At 41.4% G+C, this 20,000-nt stretch overlaps 4 protein-coding genes across 11 annotated transcripts in view; 2 read left to right on the plus strand and 2 right to left on the minus strand.

Moving 5' to 3' along the window:
• LOC310942502 (membrane-spanning 4-domains subfamily A member 4A-like) overlaps positions 1 to 3,360 on the plus strand; it is a 13,250-nt gene extending 9,890 nt beyond the window's left edge. For all 3 annotated transcript variants that reach the window (XM_083907899.1, XM_083907900.1, XM_083907898.1), the window contains 4 exons: positions 873 to 1,016; positions 2,166 to 2,279; positions 2,711 to 2,782; positions 3,044 to 3,360. In XM_083907899.1, coding sequence (XP_083764025.1) covers positions 873 to 1,016; positions 2,166 to 2,279; positions 2,711 to 2,782; positions 3,044 to 3,115 — 402 coding nt within the window. In that variant the 3' untranslated portion in view covers positions 3,116 to 3,360. The remainder of the gene's footprint in view (positions 1 to 872; positions 1,017 to 2,165; positions 2,280 to 2,710; positions 2,783 to 3,043) is intronic.
• Positions 3,361 to 3,517: 157 nt separating this feature from the next.
• ccdc51 (coiled-coil domain containing 51) lies at positions 3,518 to 8,151 on the minus strand. 5 transcript variants are annotated; one of them, XM_083907454.1, is made up of 7 exons: positions 8,126 to 8,151; positions 6,748 to 6,834; positions 6,137 to 6,347; positions 5,926 to 6,063; positions 4,592 to 4,756; positions 4,267 to 4,473; positions 3,518 to 4,155 (listed from the first exon to the last, which is right to left on the minus strand). In XM_083907454.1, exons 2-7 carry the CDS (start codon positions 6,750 to 6,752, stop codon positions 3,616 to 3,618), a joined length of 1,266 nt encoding a protein of 421 aa, XP_083763580.1. In that variant the 5' UTR covers positions 6,753 to 6,834; positions 8,126 to 8,151; the 3' UTR covers positions 3,518 to 3,615. The 5 variants fall into 5 exon arrangements, with proteins under 5 accessions (XP_083763580.1, XP_083763583.1, XP_083763582.1 ...); XM_083907457.1 differs by having other exon boundaries at positions 6,137 to 6,341; positions 8,126 to 8,136; XM_083907456.1 differs by lacking the exon at positions 8,126 to 8,151 and adding an exon at positions 8,026 to 8,076 and having other exon boundaries at positions 6,137 to 6,341.
• Positions 8,152 to 8,157: 6 nt separating this feature from the next.
• Positions 8,158 to 10,992, plus strand: tma7 (translation machinery associated 7 homolog). 2 transcript variants are annotated; one of them, XM_083907461.1, is made up of 5 exons: positions 8,158 to 8,297; positions 8,788 to 8,843; positions 9,832 to 9,919; positions 10,590 to 10,673; positions 10,717 to 10,992. In XM_083907461.1, the coding sequence occupies exons 1-4, from the start codon at positions 8,282 to 8,284 to the stop codon at positions 10,622 to 10,624; spliced, it is 195 nt and encodes a 64-aa protein (XP_083763587.1). In that variant the 5' UTR covers positions 8,158 to 8,281; the 3' UTR covers positions 10,625 to 10,673; positions 10,717 to 10,992. The 2 variants fall into 2 exon arrangements, with proteins under 2 accessions (XP_083763587.1, XP_083763586.1); XM_083907460.1 differs by having other exon boundaries at positions 8,159 to 8,297; positions 10,590 to 10,992.
• A 1,409-nt stretch (positions 10,993 to 12,401) lies between these two features.
• The window catches only part of dnase1l4.1 (deoxyribonuclease 1 like 4, tandem duplicate 1), a gene marked incomplete at its 5' end in the record, with an annotated part of 10,718 nt that continues 3,119 nt past the window's right edge, over positions 12,402 to 20,000 (minus strand). Inside the window, 3 exons of the mRNA XM_083907920.1 lie at positions 12,402 to 12,694; positions 17,989 to 18,064; positions 19,035 to 19,131. Of these exons, the coding sequence (XP_083764046.1) occupies positions 12,528 to 12,694; positions 17,989 to 18,064; positions 19,035 to 19,131 (340 nt within the window). The 3' untranslated portion in view covers positions 12,402 to 12,527. The remainder of the gene's footprint in view (positions 12,695 to 17,988; positions 18,065 to 19,034; positions 19,132 to 20,000) is intronic.

A 20,000-nucleotide genomic window follows, 5' to 3' on the forward strand; every position in this document is an offset into this window, starting at 1 on the left:
ATTTTGACAAAGACAAAGACGTGGTGTCTCTGGTGTCTCTGGTGACTCTGGTGACTCTGGTGACTCTGGTGACTCTGGTGACTCTGGTGACTCTGGTGACTCTGGTGACTCTGGTGTCTCTGGTGACTCTGGTGTCTCTGGTGACTCTGGTGACTCTGGTGACTCTGGTGACTCTGGTGACTCTGGTGACTCTGGTGTCTCTGGTGACTCTGGTGTCTCTGGTGACTCTGGTGTCTCTGGTGACTCTGGTGTCTCTGGTGTCTCTGGTGTCTCTGGTGACTCTGGTGACTCTGGTGTCTCTGGTGTCTCTGGTGTCTCTGGTGTCTCTGGTGACTCTGGTGACTCTGGTGTCTCTGGTGTCTCTGGTGTCTCTGGTGACTCTGGTGACTCTGGTGTCTCTGGTGTCTCTGGTGTCTCTGGTGACTCTGGTGTCTCTGGTGTCTCTGGTGTCTCTGGTGACTCTGGTGTCTCTGGTGTCTCTGGTGTCTCTGGTGACTCTGGTGACTCTGGTGTCTCTGGTGTCTCTGGTGTCTCTGGTGACTCTGGTGACTCTGGTGTCTCTGGTGTCTCTGGTGTCTCTGGTGTCTCTGGTGACTCTGGTGTCTCTGGTGTCTCTGGTGACTCTGGTGTCTCTGGTGTCTCTGGTGACTCTGGTGACTCTGGTGTCTCTGGTGACTCTGGTGACTCTGGTGTCTCTGGTGACTCTGGTGACTCTGGTGTCTCTGGTGTCTCTGGTGACTCTGGTGTCTCTGGTGTCTCTGGTGACTCTGGTGACTCTGGTGTCTCTGGTGTCTCTGGTGTCTCTGGTGTGTCTCTGGTGTCTCTGGTGTCTCTGGTGTCTCTGGTGTCTCTGGTGTCTCGGCTGCTCTCAGGTGAACTGTGCTCTGGCGTTCAGTGTCGTCGCAGCCGTCGCCACCGGCTTAGGCGTCATCTTCTTCAGTGTGGACACGTCTGGAGCTCTGATCTACTGCAACCACTACATCACAGGCAAGGACTTCAGCTGTGGCCTCTACAAGGTATTCATTCACACAGGTGAAGCTGATATTGACATAAATGTCCCCTTCAGGTGTTCTCATGGGTCCTTGAAATCCTTGAAAGTTTTTGAAAATGGCCCTAAATGGACACGGGGTCATTGAAAGTGCGTGGATTTTGTGCGAAAGAGAAGTTAAGTTGGTATTTCCAAAATGTCCCCGTTGTTTGTTTTGACGCCACCTACTGGTTCATGCTCTACGTGAACGTAGACGAGGACAAACATGGAGACTTGATTACTCGTGGTGTTGTGGACACTGTCCTGTTGTTAGTGTCTCACTGTTGTTAGTGTCTCACTGTCCTGTTGTTAGTGTCTCACTGTCCTGTTGTTAGTGTCTCACTGTCCTGTTGTTAGTGTCTCACTGTTGTTAGTGTCTCACTGTCCTGTTAGTGTCTCACTGTCCTGTTGTTAGTGTCTCACTGTCCTGTTGTTAGTGTCTCACTGTTGTTAGTGTCTCACCGTCCTGTTGTTAGTGTCTCACTGTCCTGTTGTTAGTGTCTCACTGTTGTTAGTGTCTCACTGTTGTTAGTGTCTCACTGTCCTGTTGTTAGTGTCTCACCGTCTTGTTGTTAGTGTCTCACCGTCCTGTTGCTAGTGTCTCACCGTCCTGTTGTTAGTGTCTCACCGTCCTGTTGTTAGTGTCTCACCGTCCTGTTGTTAGTGTCTCACTGTCCTGTTGTTAGTGTCTCACTGTTGTTAGTGTCTCACTGTTGTTAGTGTCTCACTGTCCTGTTGTTAGTGTCTCACCGTCCTGTTGTTAGTGTCTCACCGTCCTGTTGTTAGTGTCTCACCGTCCTGTTGTTAGTGTCTCACTGTCCTGTTGTTAGTGTCTCACTGTCCTGTTGTTAGTGTCTCACTGTCCTGTTGTTAGTGTCTCACTGTCCTGTTAGTGTCTCACTGTCCTGTTGTTAGTGTCTCACTGTCCCGTTGTTAGTGTCTCACTGTCCCGCTGTTAGTGTCTCACTGTTGTTAGTGTCTCACTGTCCTGTTGTTAGTGTCTCACTGTCCCGTTGTTAGTGTCTCACTGTCCTGTTGTTAGTGTCTCACTGTCCCGTTGTTAGTGTCTCACCGTCCTGTTGTTAGTGTCTCACCGTCCCGTTGTTAGTGTCTCACTGTCCTGTTTGTGTCTCTCCAGAGTCGGATGATGGGCGTCTCAGGCGTCCTCGCTGTCTTCAGCCTGTTGCAGTTGATCGTCTCAGCCACTGTCGCAGGTTACGCCTGCAGAGCCACCTGTAACTGCAGTGGAGAGGTAAGTGTACTGCAGTCCTCAGGTCTTGTTTCTGTCTGTCTCAACAAGACAAAGTCAGTCTCTGTGTGAGGACAGACTGTCCGTGGGACATTTACAGCCAGGGTTTTTTCTGTGGCTCCGCCATGAAAAAGACGTCCCCAGGAGGGACACACCATTTTGTTGAAATTAGGCATTTAGTTAAAGTGAGGACATTTAGTTAAAGTGAGGACATTTTGTCCCCCGACTGTCCTGAGTAAACACTTCAAACTCGTCTTAAACACAAACTTTATCTACTGAACGAGGACACATTTGTCTTTAGTTTATTTTGCACATTAAAATAAAAGACACCATGTTTATGATGATCTTTGATGTTCATTCCATTATCGTGCATGTGTGTGTGTGTGTGTGTGTGTGTGTGTGTGTGTGTGTGTGTGTGTGTGTGTTTCTTCCAGACTCCATCAGTCATTGTTGTACCTGCAGGATCTTTGGCCACTGGACAAACTGCTGCTCCTTACACTGAAGAGGTCAGGTCGAATATGGTGTGTGTGTGTGTGTGTGCGCGTGTGTGTGTGTGTGTGTCAACATGATTGTGTTTTAAAGGATTGGTTTATTTATTTTACATATAAGAAACCGACGGAACTGTGGGGCTCGACTGATGACATCTACGTCAGCTCAAGTCTACGATATCTACGTCACATGATCGCGTCTTCATCTCACTGTGAGACAGATTGTAACCTGTGTGTGTGTGTGTGTGTGTGTGTGTGTGTGTGTGTGTGTTCATGCAGATGCAGATCATCAAAGGAGAAGCGAGCGCCATGATTCCTCCTCCTCCAGCGTACAGCTCTGTGGTCGACTGAAGACGACGACCACCTGACGTCGCGACGACCACCGGCTCTTCCGGAATCCAAGTAACGTTTCACTGTCACTGACAAACTCTAAATCTACTCGACGCGTTAGCACGTTAGCATCAAAGCCGTGTGGAGATCACGCCCGTCCTCACGTCGCGTCAATCACATGTTCACTATTTTCTTTTGAGTGTTTTTGTTTCGTGTGTTAAATGTAGACATGTTTCTTTGCTTTTCTAAGACAATAAACTGATTATCACAAAACATAATTGTTATTAATATTTATATATATATTTATTGTTTAATTTAGCAAACAACGATCAACATTTTTTCCGCTGACGATGTGACCAACATAATGAATCACATGATCTGGAGCACGGCTACTTCCATGTTCTGTCCCCACATGTCCCACGTCTCATTGGACACGATCAAAACTGTCCATAGGACGAATCGGTCGTTCCTCTGTTACGTGATAGCCGCCGTGACCTTGCGCTGACATGGCGCCGTCTCGTCTAAGCTCCGCCTCTGAGCATCACGTACACGGCAGAGACGGTGACGGCCGCGGCCGTGTACGCGAACACGCCGCTGAAGACCGCGTTTGTCCTCATCCGTTCTCCCAGCGTCCTCTGCGTCTCCTCCAAGCGCCTCACCGCCGCCACCGCCGCCTCAGACTCCGCCCACAGTTCCCCTCCTCTCTCTGGTCCCTGGTCCGAGTGCAGCTCACCAGCAGGGGGCGTCGTCGCGTGCAGCTGCCTCTTCACCGCTGATAATTTCCCCTCGACTCGGCCCAGTCCCTGCTCCAGAGACTCCAGCAGGGTGTTGGTCCTCTGACTGGACGACTGAAGGTCTGCGAAGGCTGAGGGAGGCGAGGCGGCTGAGGCAGGAGCGACCACGAGCCTCGCCGCGGAGGCGTCGCCCAGCGCCACCCTGAGGCCGTCGATGATCGTCTGCAGCTCGTCGCGCTGCGACCGGTGGTTCCCGGCCTGGACTCTGAGAGCTTCCTGCAGACTCTCTGGACCCTTCTGAGCCTCCAGCAGAAGATTCTTCAGCTCCTGGAGATGAATGAAGTCAAGAGGGTCATTGGAGAAGTGTGGGAGTGCAAAGAACAAGTGTTTTCAAACAATAGAGTAAAAGAGCGTTAGCGTTAGCATGGACTTCCTCACCTGCAGCCGTACGCGGTTGATATACGTCGAGCCCATGACGCCGATCAGCGCTCCGAGCACCGAGCCGATGACGGACCAGTTCTTGGTTCGCTCCGCTCTCGTCCTCTCCTTCTCGTGGCTCGCTCTGACGGCAGCCGAAAACAACGCAAACTTCTCCCTCTCCGAGCTCTCGCCGTTCTCGTACGCCGTCCGGTGACGACGCTCCTCCTGTGGGGGCAGCAGGGGGCAGCAGAGAGCAGCAGGCTTACTATCGAATCCAATCTGCAGATCAGGATTAGCTGACTGAGAGGCTCGCTTCAGCCACAGAGTCGCAGCCGACGCTGACCTGCAGCAGTTTGTGTTCCAGCGTTGCCAGCTCCAGGTAGTGGGCCTCCTCCCTCGACACTCGGTCCAGCCGGTCTCGGACCTCCTTCAGTCTGACCTGCAGAGCCTCCAGGCCGGCGTGTGCCTCGCGAACCATCCCTCTGGACACCATGAAGGCCGCCTCGGCCTGGAAGCAAGAACGTATGTCACGTACCGCAGCAGCATGAACCGCTGGAAACATCGGCCTTTTGTCTGCAATATTCACTCAAATGTTTACGTTTGACTCAAGGCTCAAGGATCCTGCATCCATCTCCAACTACTCTGACCTTTGACCTTATCCAAACAATTCTGCCACCACAGCATCGATCGCAAACGGATTTATAAACTGGCTCACTATTTGGCAGTCAGACTGTTGGTGGATTCTGACATTCAGTCTGTTGGTGGATTTATAAATTGGCTCACAATTTGGCAGTCAGACTGTCTTGGAGGATTTATAAACTGGCTCGCTATTTGGCAGTCAGACTGTTGGTGGATTCTGACAGTCAGTATGTTGGGGGATTTATAAATTGACTCACTATTTGGCAGTCAGTCTGTTGGTGGATTTATAAATTGGCTCACTATTTGGCAGTCAGTCTGTTGGTGGATTTATAAATTGGCACACTATCTGGCAGTCAGACTGTTGGTGGATTCTGACCGTCAGTATGTTGGTGGATATATAAATTGGCTCACTATTTGGCAGTCAGTCTGTTGGTGGATTTATAAAGTGGCTCACTATTTGGCAGTCAGTCTGTTGGTGGATTTATAAAGTGGCTCACTATTTGGCAGTCAGTCTGTTGGTGGATTTATAAAGTGGCTCGCTATTTGGCAGTCAGTCTGTTGGTGGATTTATAAAGTGGCTCGCTATTTGGCGGTCAGCCTGTTGGTGGATTTACAAAGTGGCTTGCTATTTGGCAGTCAGTCTGTTGGTGGATTTATAAAGTGGCTCGCTATTTGGCGGTCAGCCTGTTGGTGGATTTATAAATTGGCTCACTATTTGGCAGTCAGTCTGTTGGTGGATTTATAAAGTGGCTCACTATTTGGCAGTCAGTCTGTTGGTGGATTTATAAAGTGGCTCACTATTTGGCAGTCAGTCTGTTGGTGGATTTATAAAGTGGCTCACAATTTGGCAGTCAGTCTTGGTGGATTTATAAAGTGGCTCACTATTTGGCAGTCAGTCTTGGTGGATTTATAAAGTGGCTCACTATTTGGCAGTCAGTCTGTTGGTGGATTGTATATACACACGGTAACACTTGTAGAGGAAACAACATTATTTCCATCAGTGTGTATAAAGGTTGCAGGTGTTTGTTTTCTGCTGACCTCGGTGACGTTGGTCTGAGCCACGCGGACTTCATTGATCCCGACAAACTCCTCGTACCTCTCCCACCAGTAATTTATGGTGGCGGTGGCCGCTTGACTCGACCTCCGACCCCACTGCTGCCCCAGCTCACCTGCGTGCTGGAGAGAGGGCGGAGTCAAAGGCTGGTTCTATTTGAAGCGCTCTTTAGTGAGAAGAGGCACTTCCTGTTACCTGTAAGGCAGCCAGGGCGCGCTCCTTCACCACCTCACCTCCACTCTTGCCACCAGGAGGTGGTGCTGGCGCTGGTAGTGGAGAACCAGGCTGATGTGGACCACTGTAGCTGCGGACCAGAGTCATCCTGCCGTACAGAGACCCAGACAGGGAGTGGCGGGAAAAGCAGCAGGAGCCATGAGTCCAGCGACAGATCTGAGCTCCTCTGTACCTGACACAGAAAATAATCATTTAGCTTCTGCCTCCAGGGGTCGCTGCAGCAGACCACAAACCCCATTTGAGAACATTTTAATGACATTTCACGAACCAAAAGAACTGATGGATTAGTCGGGAAAAGAATCGACAGATCAATCAAATCAGTTATGAAAAATAACTGTCAGTCGCAGACGCGCAATGTAGTCGAACCATAGCCATCACCAACAGACTGACTGCCAAATAATGAGCCATGTTGTTTTGCCCAAAAATATTCTCCTCGTGTGGATATGAGTTGATGTCGCTTGATAAAAGTGGATCCTATAATCTTGTGTGTTGATTGGTGGCCTGCAGAACATTTACCAGATTTTAATCTGGACCATGGGACTCTGATGGAGGAGTGGTTGGTGTGGATGTACCTCATTGAGACGGGCGGCAGGAACAGGAGCAGCTTGAAAACTGATCACAGATCCACTTTCAGAGCGAGTTAAAACCGCAACAGGCACCTGAGAGGACGACAATTTAAAACAGAATTCATTTGAATGACTGATAAAATACTCTGGCTGAACATGTTCCAAATAGAAAATTGGAACCATTTGCAGCACCCCATTGCAATAAATGCAATAAATCCTCCAACAGATTGACAAAATACACCAAATAGTGAGCCAATGTATAAATCCACCAACAGACTGACTGCCAAATAGTGAGCCAATTTATAAATACACCAACAGACTGACTGCCAAATAGTGAGCCAGTTTATAAATACACCAACAGACTGACTGCCAAATAGTGAACCAGTTTATAAATACACCAACAGACTGACTGCCAAAAAGTGAACCAGTTTATAAATCCACCAACAGACTGACTCCCAAATAGTGAGCCAGTTTATAAATACACCAACAGACTGACTGCCAAATAGTGAGACGATGTATAAATACATCAACAGACTGACTGCCAAATAGTGAGCCAATGTATAAATCCACCAACAGACTGACTGCCAAATAGTGAGCCAGTTTATAACTCCACTAGCAGATTGACAAAATCCATCAAGACTGACTGCCAAAAAGTGAGCCAATTTATAAATACACCAACACACTGACTCCCAAATAGTGAGCCAGTTTATAACTCCACTAGCAGACTGACTGCCAAATAGTGAGCCGATGTATAAATACATCAACAGACTGACTGCCAAATAGTGAACCAGTTTATAAATCCACCAACAGACTGACTGACCCCATGCAAAGTACAAAGGCAAAACATATTGATAAGAATTCTTGTCCTTAAACTGCATTATTTAAATATATAAAACAGTGGATATTTGACCAAAGCGTCACTGTCAATCAAATCGTAATATCTGCCGGGAATCGATCCTTTGACTCACAGGAAGCCAGTGTAGAGACCTGAGGACCGGTGTGATGTGCTCCAGTTTCCTGGTGTTAGCCAGGACTGACAGCAGCATTCTGGGCCAGAATATATACACTACATAATCACGTGTATACGATATAATTGTCACGTTTATTCGATGTAATTAACATGTTTCTACATATTATATTTGAATGTATTATTAACGTGACGCTGATCCTTTTCCTGTAGCTTTTAGCTCCACGATGCTAACAGTTACATTGACCTTTTGCGCTTGTAAAAATCGTAACATGAGCTACTTTCACACACACAACAACGCTTCGAAACAGACTGACCCGATTTGTTCAAGGCTTTCGGAGCGAAACATGCCACACAGAGAACGTTTATTACCGGGGAACTTAAATAGAAACTAGCATCTCAAATGAAATGAGTTACCCCAACAACAGTCCAGGCAGGCACACGGTGGTCATACTACTTCCGGTTCAAACCTCAGCGGGGTCCTTACAGCGCGGATTAGCCGGTGTTGTTGTGCTCGCTATCAAACGTGTGCTTGATTTGTTCTCTCCCAGAGACTCGTGACTGCGTTTAAACATGTCCGGCAGAGAAGGTAAGACGTCGCTTTACTTTATTAGTTAGTTGTTATTAGTTAAAGATTCACAGCAAATTTACGAGGTTGTTTTTTAGGGCGGGGTGAGGGAGATTAGATTACCGCTGGGATTCAGCTAGCTGACAGCTAGCCGCTAGCGGCTAGAACCGCGAAGCAGAGAAGACGCGTCTGAACATTTCAGCGTTAAAATATCAGCTGTTGGTTGATGTTTGGATTATTTTTTAGAATAGAGTAACATTTTCTCGATTAATCGAGTATTCGTTTGTGCATAACATGTTGAAAAATGCAGATAAGTGTCTATCAAACCGGGAAATGATGATTTCTGATGAAATTTATTTTCAGTGTTGATTATTGTTTTTTTGGTCAAATGAGCAAACACACCAGAAAATAATAAAAGTAATTTACCCGCCTCAACACATCTCTTTTAAATGTAATATTAGATTTGTGTTTTAGCTTTAGCCACCAGCTAACGTTCATTCACTGTCCACAGGAGGCAAAAAGAAGCCACTGAAGGCGCCCAAGAAACAGGCCAAGGATGAGGATGACGTAAGTGTCTTTCTTTACTCTCAGATTGTTCAATTAATCCACGGTTATTATGTTCTATGATATTTCTAACAGGCAGGACAAGTTTATTTCATATTCACGGGCAAACTCAAAGTGCACTGAAATACATGAAATGAGAATAATATCAATTCAATCCTTTAAAAGAATAGAAGTATTTTGACGGAGCGTTAACAAGAGGTTATCATGATTATATACAAGCACTGCATTGATAAATCGACGTCAACACTGAACATGGCAGAATGCTGTGAGAATTCACGTCAAATGCATTTTTTATTTTTATTAAGGGAATCGTTCACGATTCCTTGGTTTACTGAATAAAGGAAACCTGATATTTGCCAGTCCTTGGAATTAAATGTAAAAAAAGAATATCTTTTGTCGTAATTTCCTAAACCGCAGCAATGTTTATTAGTATTGAATTTTGATTTGTGTCATTTCAAGCTTTTTCAGAGACGCAACCGTGTTCCAACCGTGAAGCTAAAATTCTTCTCTTTTTAAAGCCGGAATAAACCGATCGCATGACTCTGCAAAAATGCTGTTTTAAAATGTTTTCCCCGTCATGATTCATGAATTCACAGATGTTGATATATGTTTTTGTTCAGAATTAGTCATGAATAGTGATGTCATACCACTATGTTGTGTCTGCTACTGATATTATTCCATTTAGACCATTTATGAAGCTGTTGATGACACATTTGTGCTGAGTCACTTCAAAGACACAATTCTCCAACTGTGTAACAGATATTGTTTTCTCAAAGAGAAGAAATAACTATGACTCGGCCTTACTGCCGTGCAGTCATTCCACATGTAGATTAACATACACAAGGACTGTATGCTGGTGAGTTAGTTTGTAAGTCACTCGGTGACAGCCAAACGTCCTGTTGTGACCGAGGCGACCAAAGAGTGGCTGCTGGTTGTGACCTGGTGGTGAGAGCGACATGACACCAGTCACTGTGTGACACTGTGTTTGCAGGATGACCAGGCCTTTAAGCAGAAGCAGAAAGAGGATCAGAAGGCTTTGGATGCACTGAAGGCCAAAGCTTCAGGGAAAGGGCCCTTAGGTAAGATCTCGAGACATGAAAATGAGAAACCTTTGAGTTTGGATATCGTCGTGTCTGGGTCGGCGGCGGCTAGTCGTCGTAATCAACGTCAGCTAGTCAGCCACTGCAAGTGTGTTTCCATCATGGTACGCTTCAGTAACTCCATTACAAAAATTTGTCTAATTCCTATATCGCGCGTTATGCGGCCCGTTCAGCGCAGGGATCGTTGTTCCACACGGACCGTTTTAGCAGACGCACGCCCGCGACGACGGAGAGTGAATCGGCCCGTAAAAGGCAGCAAAAGTCCCAAAGTGCGGGACCGTTTCACGCTTAAACGAGAAGCTAACGAGGTGCAAGCGACAGCTGTCGTACCACAACGGCACGTCCTCAATGATTCAGTAACTGAGCCGGCACACGCTCACGTAAACGTTGACGTAAACGACACTGATTTAATGTATCTTACCGTAGCGTTCTGTATTTGTAGTGATGTGATTTGACTCGACATGATGTTAAGCTTTGAATTGTTTAAATAATTAATTCATTCGTGGGAAATTGCGCACCGATATATGTTTATCGATATATGTTTTATATCGATATATGGCCCAGCCCTAGCTGCAACGATTACTTGATTCAACTCGATGTCATTAAGACTGAACCGATATGTTTTACCTCTTCTGTTTTCCCCCTCCAGGTGGCAGTGGAATCAAGAAATCAGGCAAGAAATAAATCCTGAATGTGACGGCGAAGGTGTTTTTTTTTTTGTTTTTTTTTTACATCTGCGACATTTGCGTGTTCAGCAGAGTCGACGCCACGTCGGCTCTGCTGAACACGAACCTGTCGGACTTAACAGTGTTTAAGCTCCTCCCATTGAGGCGACGTACAGGGGGAAAAAAAACAAAGGTTAAATATTTAGAAGAGTTAAGAAACGGAAAAATGTGTTGCCTGCCAATCACATCTTGTACACTTGGTAACGCCCACTGACCACGACCTGCTAACCCTGTTCACGCAGATCCACGTCTTCGCTGTGTCATGTTTTCGTCTGATTTTTGTTTTATTGTGAAGACGGAGATGTCAATAAAGTTTTTGTAATTATGGATTGTGTTTGTGTCTGTTTTTAAATAAAGTGAGATAAAAGAGTTATCGCCGTCCTGAGCCACACCTTCGCCGCCGTTTTACATTCAAGTCCGAAAAACCCCGATCTGTCCTGTTCTTATATTTTTTAAAGTGTCTATTATATTTTTATGTCTGTGTAATTTTGTGTGTTTTAAAGAAAAAAAGTGAAGTTTGTAAACCACTCACTCTGCCACACCAAAGTCCATAGAGAAAACCAGTGATTTTAGCTCACAGGGACACAGGAGCTGCTGGTCCTCTGCTGCCTCGTGTGGTCACTTTGTGTCACTGAGTTAAGTCTCAATTAAATTAATTACTGTGATGTTAAAATCACTGGTTTACTCTATGGACTTTGGTGTGGGAGAGTGAGTGGTTTACAAAAGAGACTCAACCTTAGGTCCACGTCATCTGCAGTGGGAGTCCTTGTCATTCTGGATATGGACGTCCTGCACCTGGAGTCGTACATGACAGCGAGCGACAAAGAAAACCTTGTTCTTCTCCTCAGTTTGTGTCTTGGTGAGTTTTCCTTTGTTTTCCAAAGTTTCAACCATTTAACCACAACAGGCCTGAAACTCTGGTGAAAGTGAAACTCTGGTGTACGGACGCGCGTAAAGTGTAGTGTTTGTTGTTGAACTACTTATAATTCTAAAACTCCACTTGAATTTCCAAAATCTTGATTATAATTCTAAATTCTATTTAAATTTCCAAAATTTTATTTAAATTTCCAAAATCTACTTATCTTTACAAAATCTACTTGAATTTCCAAAATCTACTTGATTATAATTCAAAATTCTATTTAAATTTCCAAAATGTACTTAAATTTCCAAAATATGCTTCTAATTCTAAAATCTCCTTAAATTTCAAGAATCCACTTATAATTCTAAAAATCGACTTGCATTTCCAAAATCTACTTGATTATAATTCTAAATTCTATTTAAATTTCCAAAATGCTATTTAAATTTCCAAAATCTACTTATCTTTACAAAATCTACTTAAATTTCCAAAATATACTTATAATTCTAAAATCTACTTAAATTTCAAGAATCCTCTTATAATTCTAAAAATCTACTTGAATTTTCAAAGTCTACTTGATTATAATTCAAAATTCTATTTAAATTTCCAAAATCTACTTAAATTTCCAAAATCTACTTAAATTTCCAAAATCTACTTATCTTTACAAAATCTACTTGTAATTCTAAAAATCTACTTGCATTTCCAAAATCTACTTGATTATAATTCTAAATTCTATTTAAATTTCCAAAATCTACTTTTCTAACGCAAAGGTCGATTAAACTCTGTTTGGAAAGAGACTCCACCCGCCGTCATGTTGTCGTCATTTATTACAGCTTTTATAGCACAAATGTGTTCAGTCTGAAGAAAACATACATGTTCATTCCTCTCCTCCCATGCAGTGACTCGGAGACGTCCACAGGGACGCGGCGCCACCTGTCGGCCGCTACTGGAACTGAACTGTTGAGGTACTGCGCGGTTGTGTCGGACCATGTTAACGATTCATCTCTTAATCTCCAGAGTTCATCTTGGCCATTTTTGTCCGGAGGATCAGAATCTCCAGCTGGAGCTTCTCTCTCTCCAGAAGCAGGTTCTCCCTCTTCAGGTCCAGCAGGTCCTGGTCCAGGGTCACGAGCCCGAGCGGCACAGACGGAGGCTGCCACTGCTTCTTCACACCTGCACGAGAACAAAGAACGGGTCGTAAATAGGAAGTGTTTTAATGAGGTACTGACACGTGATCAAAGCTGAACAGTGCTGTGAGAACATGGCTGCCAGAAAACGGATGTTTACGTCACATGATCAAGTCTACGTTAAGTCTACGATATCTACGCAGCCCCAGACGTGAAATGGAGAGAGGACTACCGTCAAAATGTCTGTCTGAGTTTTTCTGCTGTGACTGTGACACTGACCCAAGTTTAAAATCTACTTAAAGTTACAAAATCTAGTTGAATATTTGCAAATCTCTTAAGGAAATTTTTTTTAATGAATTTTTGAAAATTAGGAAATGATCCATTTGCCCTGATGCACTTTGACAGTGAACTGACTTTCTTTTCAAAAACAAAAAGTATCTCAGAATGACTTGAAATTAACCATCATAATAGTCGGCATCACCCTGAACAAGGATCTGTTGAAAATATTTGCAAACCTCTTAACGAAAATTTTTAATGAATTTTTGAAAATTAGGAAATGATCCATTTGCCCTGATGCACTTTGACAGTGAGCTGAGTTTAGGCTCAAAAACAAAAAGTATCTCAGAATGACTTGAAATTCACCATCATAATAGTCGGCATCGCCCTGAACAAGGATCAGTTGAAAATATTTGCATATCTGTTAAGGAAAAATTTTAATTAATTTTTGAAATTCAGGAAATTACCCATTTTCCCTGATGCACTTTGACAGTGAACTGACTTTCTTCAAAAAAACCATTAGGCCCATTTGTCTTGTACCTAATGAGGTTGCACAGTGTTTGTGTTATTTCAGCCTTTACGTTATCATTACTTATCATCATTACCATAACTGAAAAAATCTTCTTCATCTCCCACTATAGGAATACATACTTCCTACAGACAGTGCATTAGTTCACTTAAAGCTCCAACATCTACTTAAAATTCTAAAATGCACTTAAAAAGGTTATAAGTCTGTCTGTGACCCAAGTCTGGGGGTCTGTAGATATCTACGTCACATGACCACGTCTGTATCTCTCTGTTAAACTGAAGTTTGTAAACCACTCACTCTCCCACACCAAAGCCCATAGAGAAAATCAGTGATTTTAGCTCACAGGGACACAGGAGCTGCTGGTCCTCTGCTGCCTCGTGTGGTCTTGTTGTGTCACTGAGGTCAATCTGAATCAAATTCAAATATATCAAATGTTTAACTGACAAAATAGAACATGTGAGTGATGGAGGCAGCAGTGGATCCACAGCTCCTGTGTTCTGTAATCACTGATTTTCTCTGTGGACTTTGGTGCAGCGACTGTGTGTGTGTGTGTGTGTGTCGCTAACACTTACTGATTTCATTGTTAATGCTTATAGGAGCAGCATTGGTCTGTGTGTGTTCACATTTATGTTTGCTTTGACCATAAACTTAAATTCACCTCTTGCAGAATCACCTCCTCTGTGGCTGGAGTTTCCGTGGGAATGATCTTGTATGCAAAGCAGCACCAAGTGCACCTGCCTTTACACCAATCAGCCACAACAACAGATCAGGTTCAAATGTCAAGACAGAAGAACGTACAGCGCAGCAACACTAACGTGTTTTAATGTCGACGTCTCATCGACCTTCACCTCAGCAGGTCTTTGTTTCACTTTGTTTCCACGATACAGACCGAGCTCGACTCAACTCTGGTTTACTCTGTTTTTCTTCTCCATCATTGATAGAACCTGGTGTGTGTGTTCTTAGTTCCTGCTCTGACGACGTTCAGCTGAGCTGATGCTAAAATGTGACATCATCAGGCTGTCGGCCTCTGATTGGTCATAGTGTCCTCACTGAAGAGTCATGAGCTTGACGTCAAAGCCAACAATGTGCAACTGTAGATTAAAGTTAAAAAGACTTAAACATTCTACTTAAAGTTCCAAAATCTACTTAAAGTTCCAAAATCTACTTGGAATTCCAAAATCTACTTAAAGTTCCAAAATCTACTTAAAGTTCCAAAATCTACTTAAAGTTCCAAAATCTACTTAAAGTTCCAAAATCTACTTGGAATTCCAAAATCTACTTAAAGTTCTAAAATCTACTTAAAGTTCCAAAATCTACTTAGAATTCCAAAATCTACTTAGAATTCCAAAATCTACTTAAAGTTCCAAAATCTACTTAGAATTCCAAAATCTACTTAGAATTCCAAAATCTACTTAAAGTTCCAAAATCTACTTAGAATTCCAAAATCTACTTAGAATTCCAAAATCTACTTAGAATTCCAAAATCTACTTAAAGTTCCAAAATCTACTTAAAGTTCCAACATCTACTTAGAATTCCAAAATCTACTTAGAATTCCAAAATCTACCTTAAGTTCCAAAATCTACTTAAAGTTCCAAAATCTACTTAGAATTCCAAAATCTACTTAAAGTTCCAAAATCTACTTAAAGTTCCAAAATCTACTTAGAATTCCAAAATCTACTTAGAATTCCAAAATCTACTTAAAGTTCCAAAATCTACTTAAAGTTCCAAAATCTACTTAGTATTCCAAAATCTACTTAGAATTCCAAAATCTACTTAGAATTCCAAAATCTACTTAAAGTTCCAAAATCTACTTAAAGTTCCAAAATCTACTTAGAATTCCAAAATCTACTTAGAATTCCAAAATCTACTTAGAATTCCAAAATCTACTTAAAGTTCCAAAATCTACTTAAAGTTCCAAAATCTACTTAGTATTCCAAAATCTACTTAGAATTCCAAAATCTACTTAGAATTCCAAAATCTACTTAAAGTTCCAAAATCTACTTAAAGTTCCGAAATCTACTTAGAATTCCAAAATCTACTTAGAATTCCAAAATCTACTTAAAGTTCCAAAATCTACTTAAGATTCCAAAATCTACTTAAAGTTCCAAAATCTACTTAAAGTTCCAAAATCTACTTAAAGTTCCAAAATCTACTTAAAGTTCCAAAATCTACTTGGAATTCCAAAATCTACTTAAAGTTCTAAAATCTACTTAAAGTTCCAAAATCTACTTAGAATTCCAAAATCTACTTAGAATTCCAAAATCTACTTAAAGTTCCAAAATCTACTTAGAATTCCAAAATCTACTTAGAATTCCAAAATCTACTTAAAGTTCCAAAATCTACTTAGAATTCCAAAATCTACTTAGAATTCCAAAATCTACTTAGAATTCCAAAATCTACTTAAAGTTCCAAAATCTACTTAAAGTTCCAACATCTACTTAGAATTCCAAAATCTACTTAGAATTCCAAAATCTACCTTAAGTTCCAAAATCTACTTAAAGTTCCAAAATCTACTTAGAATTCCAAAATCTACTTAAAGTTCCAAAATCTACTTAAAGTTCCAAAATCTACTTAGAATTCCAAAATCTACTTAGAATTCCAAAATCTACTTAAAGTTCCAAAATCTACTTAAAGTTCCAAAATCTACTTAGTATTCCAAAATCTACTTAGAATTCCAAAATCTACTTAGAATTCCAAAATCTACTTAAAGTTCCAAAATCTACTTAAAGTTCCAAAATCTACTTAGAATTCCAAAATCTACTTAGAATTCCAAAATCTACTTAGAATTCCAAAATCTACTTAAAGTTCCAAAATCTACTTAAAGTTCCAAAATCTACTTAGTATTCCAAAATCTACTTAAAGTTCCAAAATCTACTTAAAGTTCCGAAATCTACTTAGAATTCCAAAATCTACTTAGAATTCCAAAATCTACTTAGAATTCCAAAATCTACTTAAAGTTCCAAAATCTACTTAAGATTCCAAAATCTACTTAAAGTTCCAAAATCTTCTTAGAATTCCAAAATCTACTTAGAATTCCAAAATCTACTTAGAATTCCAAAATCTACTTAAAGTTCCAAAATCTACTTAGAATTCCAAAATCTACTTAAAGTTCCAAAATCTACTTAAAGTTCCAAAATCTACTTAGAATTCCAAAATCTACTTAGAATTCCAAAATCTACTTAGAATTCCAAAATCTACTTGGAATTCTAAGATCTACTTAAAGTTCCAAAATCTACTTAGAATTCCAAAATCTACTTAGAATTCCAAAATCTACTTAGAATTCCAAAATCTACTTAAAGTTCCAAAATCTACTTAGAATTCCAAAATCTACTTAAAGTTCCAAAATCTACTTAAAGTTCCAAAATCTACTTAGAATTCCAAAATCTACTTAGAATTCCAAAATCTACTTAGAATTCCAAAATCTACTTGGAATTCTAAGATCTACTTAAAGTTCCAAAATCTACTTAGAATTCCAAAATCTACTTAGAATTCCAAAATCTACTTAGAATTCCAAAATCTACTTAAAGTTCCAAAATCTACTTAGAATTCCAAAATCTACTTAAAGTTCCAAAATCTACTTAAAGTTCCAAAATCTACTTAAAGTTCCAAAATCTACTTAAGATTCCAAAATCTACTTAAAGTTCCAAAATCTACTTAAAGTTCCAAAATCTACTTGGAATTCTAAGATCTACTTAGAATTCCAAAATCTACTTAGAATTCCAAAATCTACTTAGAATTCCAAAATCTACTTAAAGTTCCAAAATCTACTTAAGATTCCAAAATCTACTTAAAGTTCCAAAATCTACTTAAAGTTCCAAAATCTACTTGGAATTCTAAAATCTACTTGGAATTCTAAAATCTACAAAATCCCAAATCCCTCTGATTGGTCAGAGAGACGTCAAAGTCAACAATGTCCAGATTAAAGTCCTGAAAACATGAGCAAAGACAAACCGTGTGTGTTTTTACACGTCGTCTGAAGAACTGAATCATTCTGTCAACTCATGATTCTAATGATTCACTTTTCACACAAAGTCACTCGTTTGTGTTTGTGTTTTTTGTCGCAGAGAAAACCACGTCGATGACTCCGCCCACGTGGAGGAGGAGCTATGAGGTCATGGAAAAACAACGTTGACCGTAACCACTGAGTCGAGTCAGAGCCGTGAAGCGATCATGTTAACGATGTTTCCACAGAGCTGCTCGTTGACGCTCGCGATGCCTTTCGTTTGTCGTCGGAACTCGGAAACTCGGAGCAGCCTCACCAGCCCTGACGTGGGATACCAAGATGGCCGCCACCATACAAACACCGGTACTTTCGCCGTTGATTTCACTTCTGTCGCATTTGTAAATCAGTCGCACACGTCGTCCTGTTTATTTTTGAATGCCTGCGTGTTGTGTGCGTAGAATACCGTCACTGGCTAGCCCGAGATTAATTTGCGTGCAATATACGTATCACGTGATCGTTATAACGATATACGACATCACGTTGGACGTATCGCGTGACACTTTTCTCTTGAAAATGAATAGAAAAGTGTTACCGTGGTCTTGGTCCGTTGTGTCGATGGTGGATTTCAGCTCCACCTCCACAGGATAATGGTCGCTCACTTTCAGAGCCTGAGAAAAACAAACCGTTAGCATGTTTATTAACCATGTGTCGTGTTTATTATGCACCAATCTGAACGTTAGCTTCACCGTCTGGTTCATGAAAATGGCAGAAAAATGTGTTTATGATTCAGCAAAGATGTTAACATTTATATTTACATTTATCTTTACATTTATCTTTACATTTATCTTTACATTTATATCGAGAAATGTTTTTTCTTCATTCAAATTCAGTAGACTATATATATGTATGTATGTATATATATATATGTGTATGTATATGTATATATATATGTATATGTGTGCATATATGTATGTATATGTTTTTATATATATGTATATGTATGTGTATATATATATATGTATGTGTATGTATATGTATGTATATATATGTATATGTGTGTATATATGTATGTATATGTATATATATGTATATGTGTATGTATATATGTATATGTGTGTATATATATGTATATGTATGTGTGTATATATGTATATGTGTGTGTATATATATATATGTATGTGTGTATATATGTATATGTGTGTATATATGTATGTATATGTTTGTATGTATGTATATGTATGTATATATGTATGTATGTATATATATTTGTATGTATATGTTTATATATGTATATGTATATATTTGTATGTATATGCATATATATGTATGTGTATATATATATATATATATGTATGTATATATGTATGTGTATAGATATATAAACTGTTATTTTAATCATCATTTAATCTGTTCAATATTTACTAATGAATAATTGATCGCTATTATATTTATTTATATTATTATATTCACATTTAAGAAGCTGAAAAATGACAGAAACTATCAAATGTTCACATTTAAGAAGCATTTCAGAATTAGATAAGTCATAAGTGATAAAATGTTTATTCCACTGAAATCAAACAGGTGTTTTGGAGCACCAGTGGATGGCGCTGTAGCATCATAATGTCGGTGTGTACTGACCTGCTCCTCAGTGAGTCTGTACGCCTTCTGGAAGTTGAAGGGTTTGGCAGAGTTTGGAACAATGGCCTGAAGAACGTCGTCTCCGTAAACCACGATCCTGAACACACCACAGACCAGGAAAAGGTTGGTTGTGTTACCTGTCGTAGGCGTGCGTTACCTGTCGTAGGCGTGGTTGTGTTACCTGTCTTGTGTTACCTGTCATAGGTGTGGTTGTGTTACCTGTCGTAGGTGTGGTTGTGTTACCTGTCTTGTGTTACCTGTCGTAGGCGTGGTTGTGTTACCTGAGGTGTGGTTGTGTTACCTGTCGTAGGCGTGGTTGTGTTACCTGTCTTGTGTTACCTGTCGTAGGTGTGGTTGTGTTACCTGTCGTAGGTGTGGTTGTGTTACCTGTCTTGTGTTACCTGTCGTAGGCGTGGTTGTGTTACCTGTCTTGTGTTACCTGTCGTAGGCGTGGTTGTGTTACCTGTCGTAGGTGTGGTTGTGTTACCTGTTGTAGGTGTGGTTGTGTTACCTGTCGTAGGCGTGTGCGTTACCTGTCGTAGGCATGTGTTACCTGTCGTAGGCGTGGTTGTGTTACCTGTCGTAGGTGTGGTTGTGTTACCTGTCTTGTGTTACCTGTCGTAGGCGTGGTTGTGTTACCTGTCTTGTGTTACCTGTCGTAGGCGTGGTTGTGTTACCTGTCGTAGGTGTGGTTGTGTTACCTGTTGTAGGTGTGGTTGTGTTACCTGTCGTAGGCGTGTGCGTTACCTGTCGTAGGCATGTGTTACCTGTCGTAGGCGTGGTTGTCTTACCTGTCGTAGGTGTGGTTGTGTTACATGTTGTAGGTGTGGTTGTGTTACATGTTGTAGGCGTGGTTGTGTTACCTGTCGTAGGCATGTGTTACCTGTCGTAGGCGTGGTTGTGTTACCTGTCGTAGGCGTGTGTTACCTGTCGTAGGCGTGGTTGTGTTACCTGTCGTAGGCGTGG

Source organism: Microchirus variegatus (genome assembly GCF_963457635.1).
Source record: "Microchirus variegatus genome assembly, chromosome: 21".
Classification (NCBI taxonomy): Eukaryota; Metazoa; Chordata; class Actinopteri; order Pleuronectiformes; family Soleidae; genus Microchirus; species Microchirus variegatus.

Coding starts and splice junctions, on each gene's coding strand:
- tma7 (XM_083907461.1), top strand. Junction 8,844..9,831: donor AGGCCAAGGATGAGGATGAC/GTAAGTGTCTTT, acceptor CTGTGTTTGCAG/GATGACCAGGCCTTTAAGCA. Junction 9,920..10,589: donor TTCAGGGAAAGGGCCCTTAG/GTAAGATCTCGA, acceptor TTCCCCCTCCAG/GTGGCAGTGGAATCAAGAAA.
- ccdc51 (XM_083907454.1), bottom strand. Junction 4,757..5,925: donor CTCAGACCAACGTCACCGAG/GTCAGCAGAAAA, acceptor TCTTGCTTCCAG/GCCGAGGCGGCCTTCATGGT. Junction 4,474..4,591: donor TGGAACACAAACTGCTGCAG/GTCAGCGTCGGC, acceptor CTGCCCCCACAG/GAGGAGCGTCGTCACCGGAC.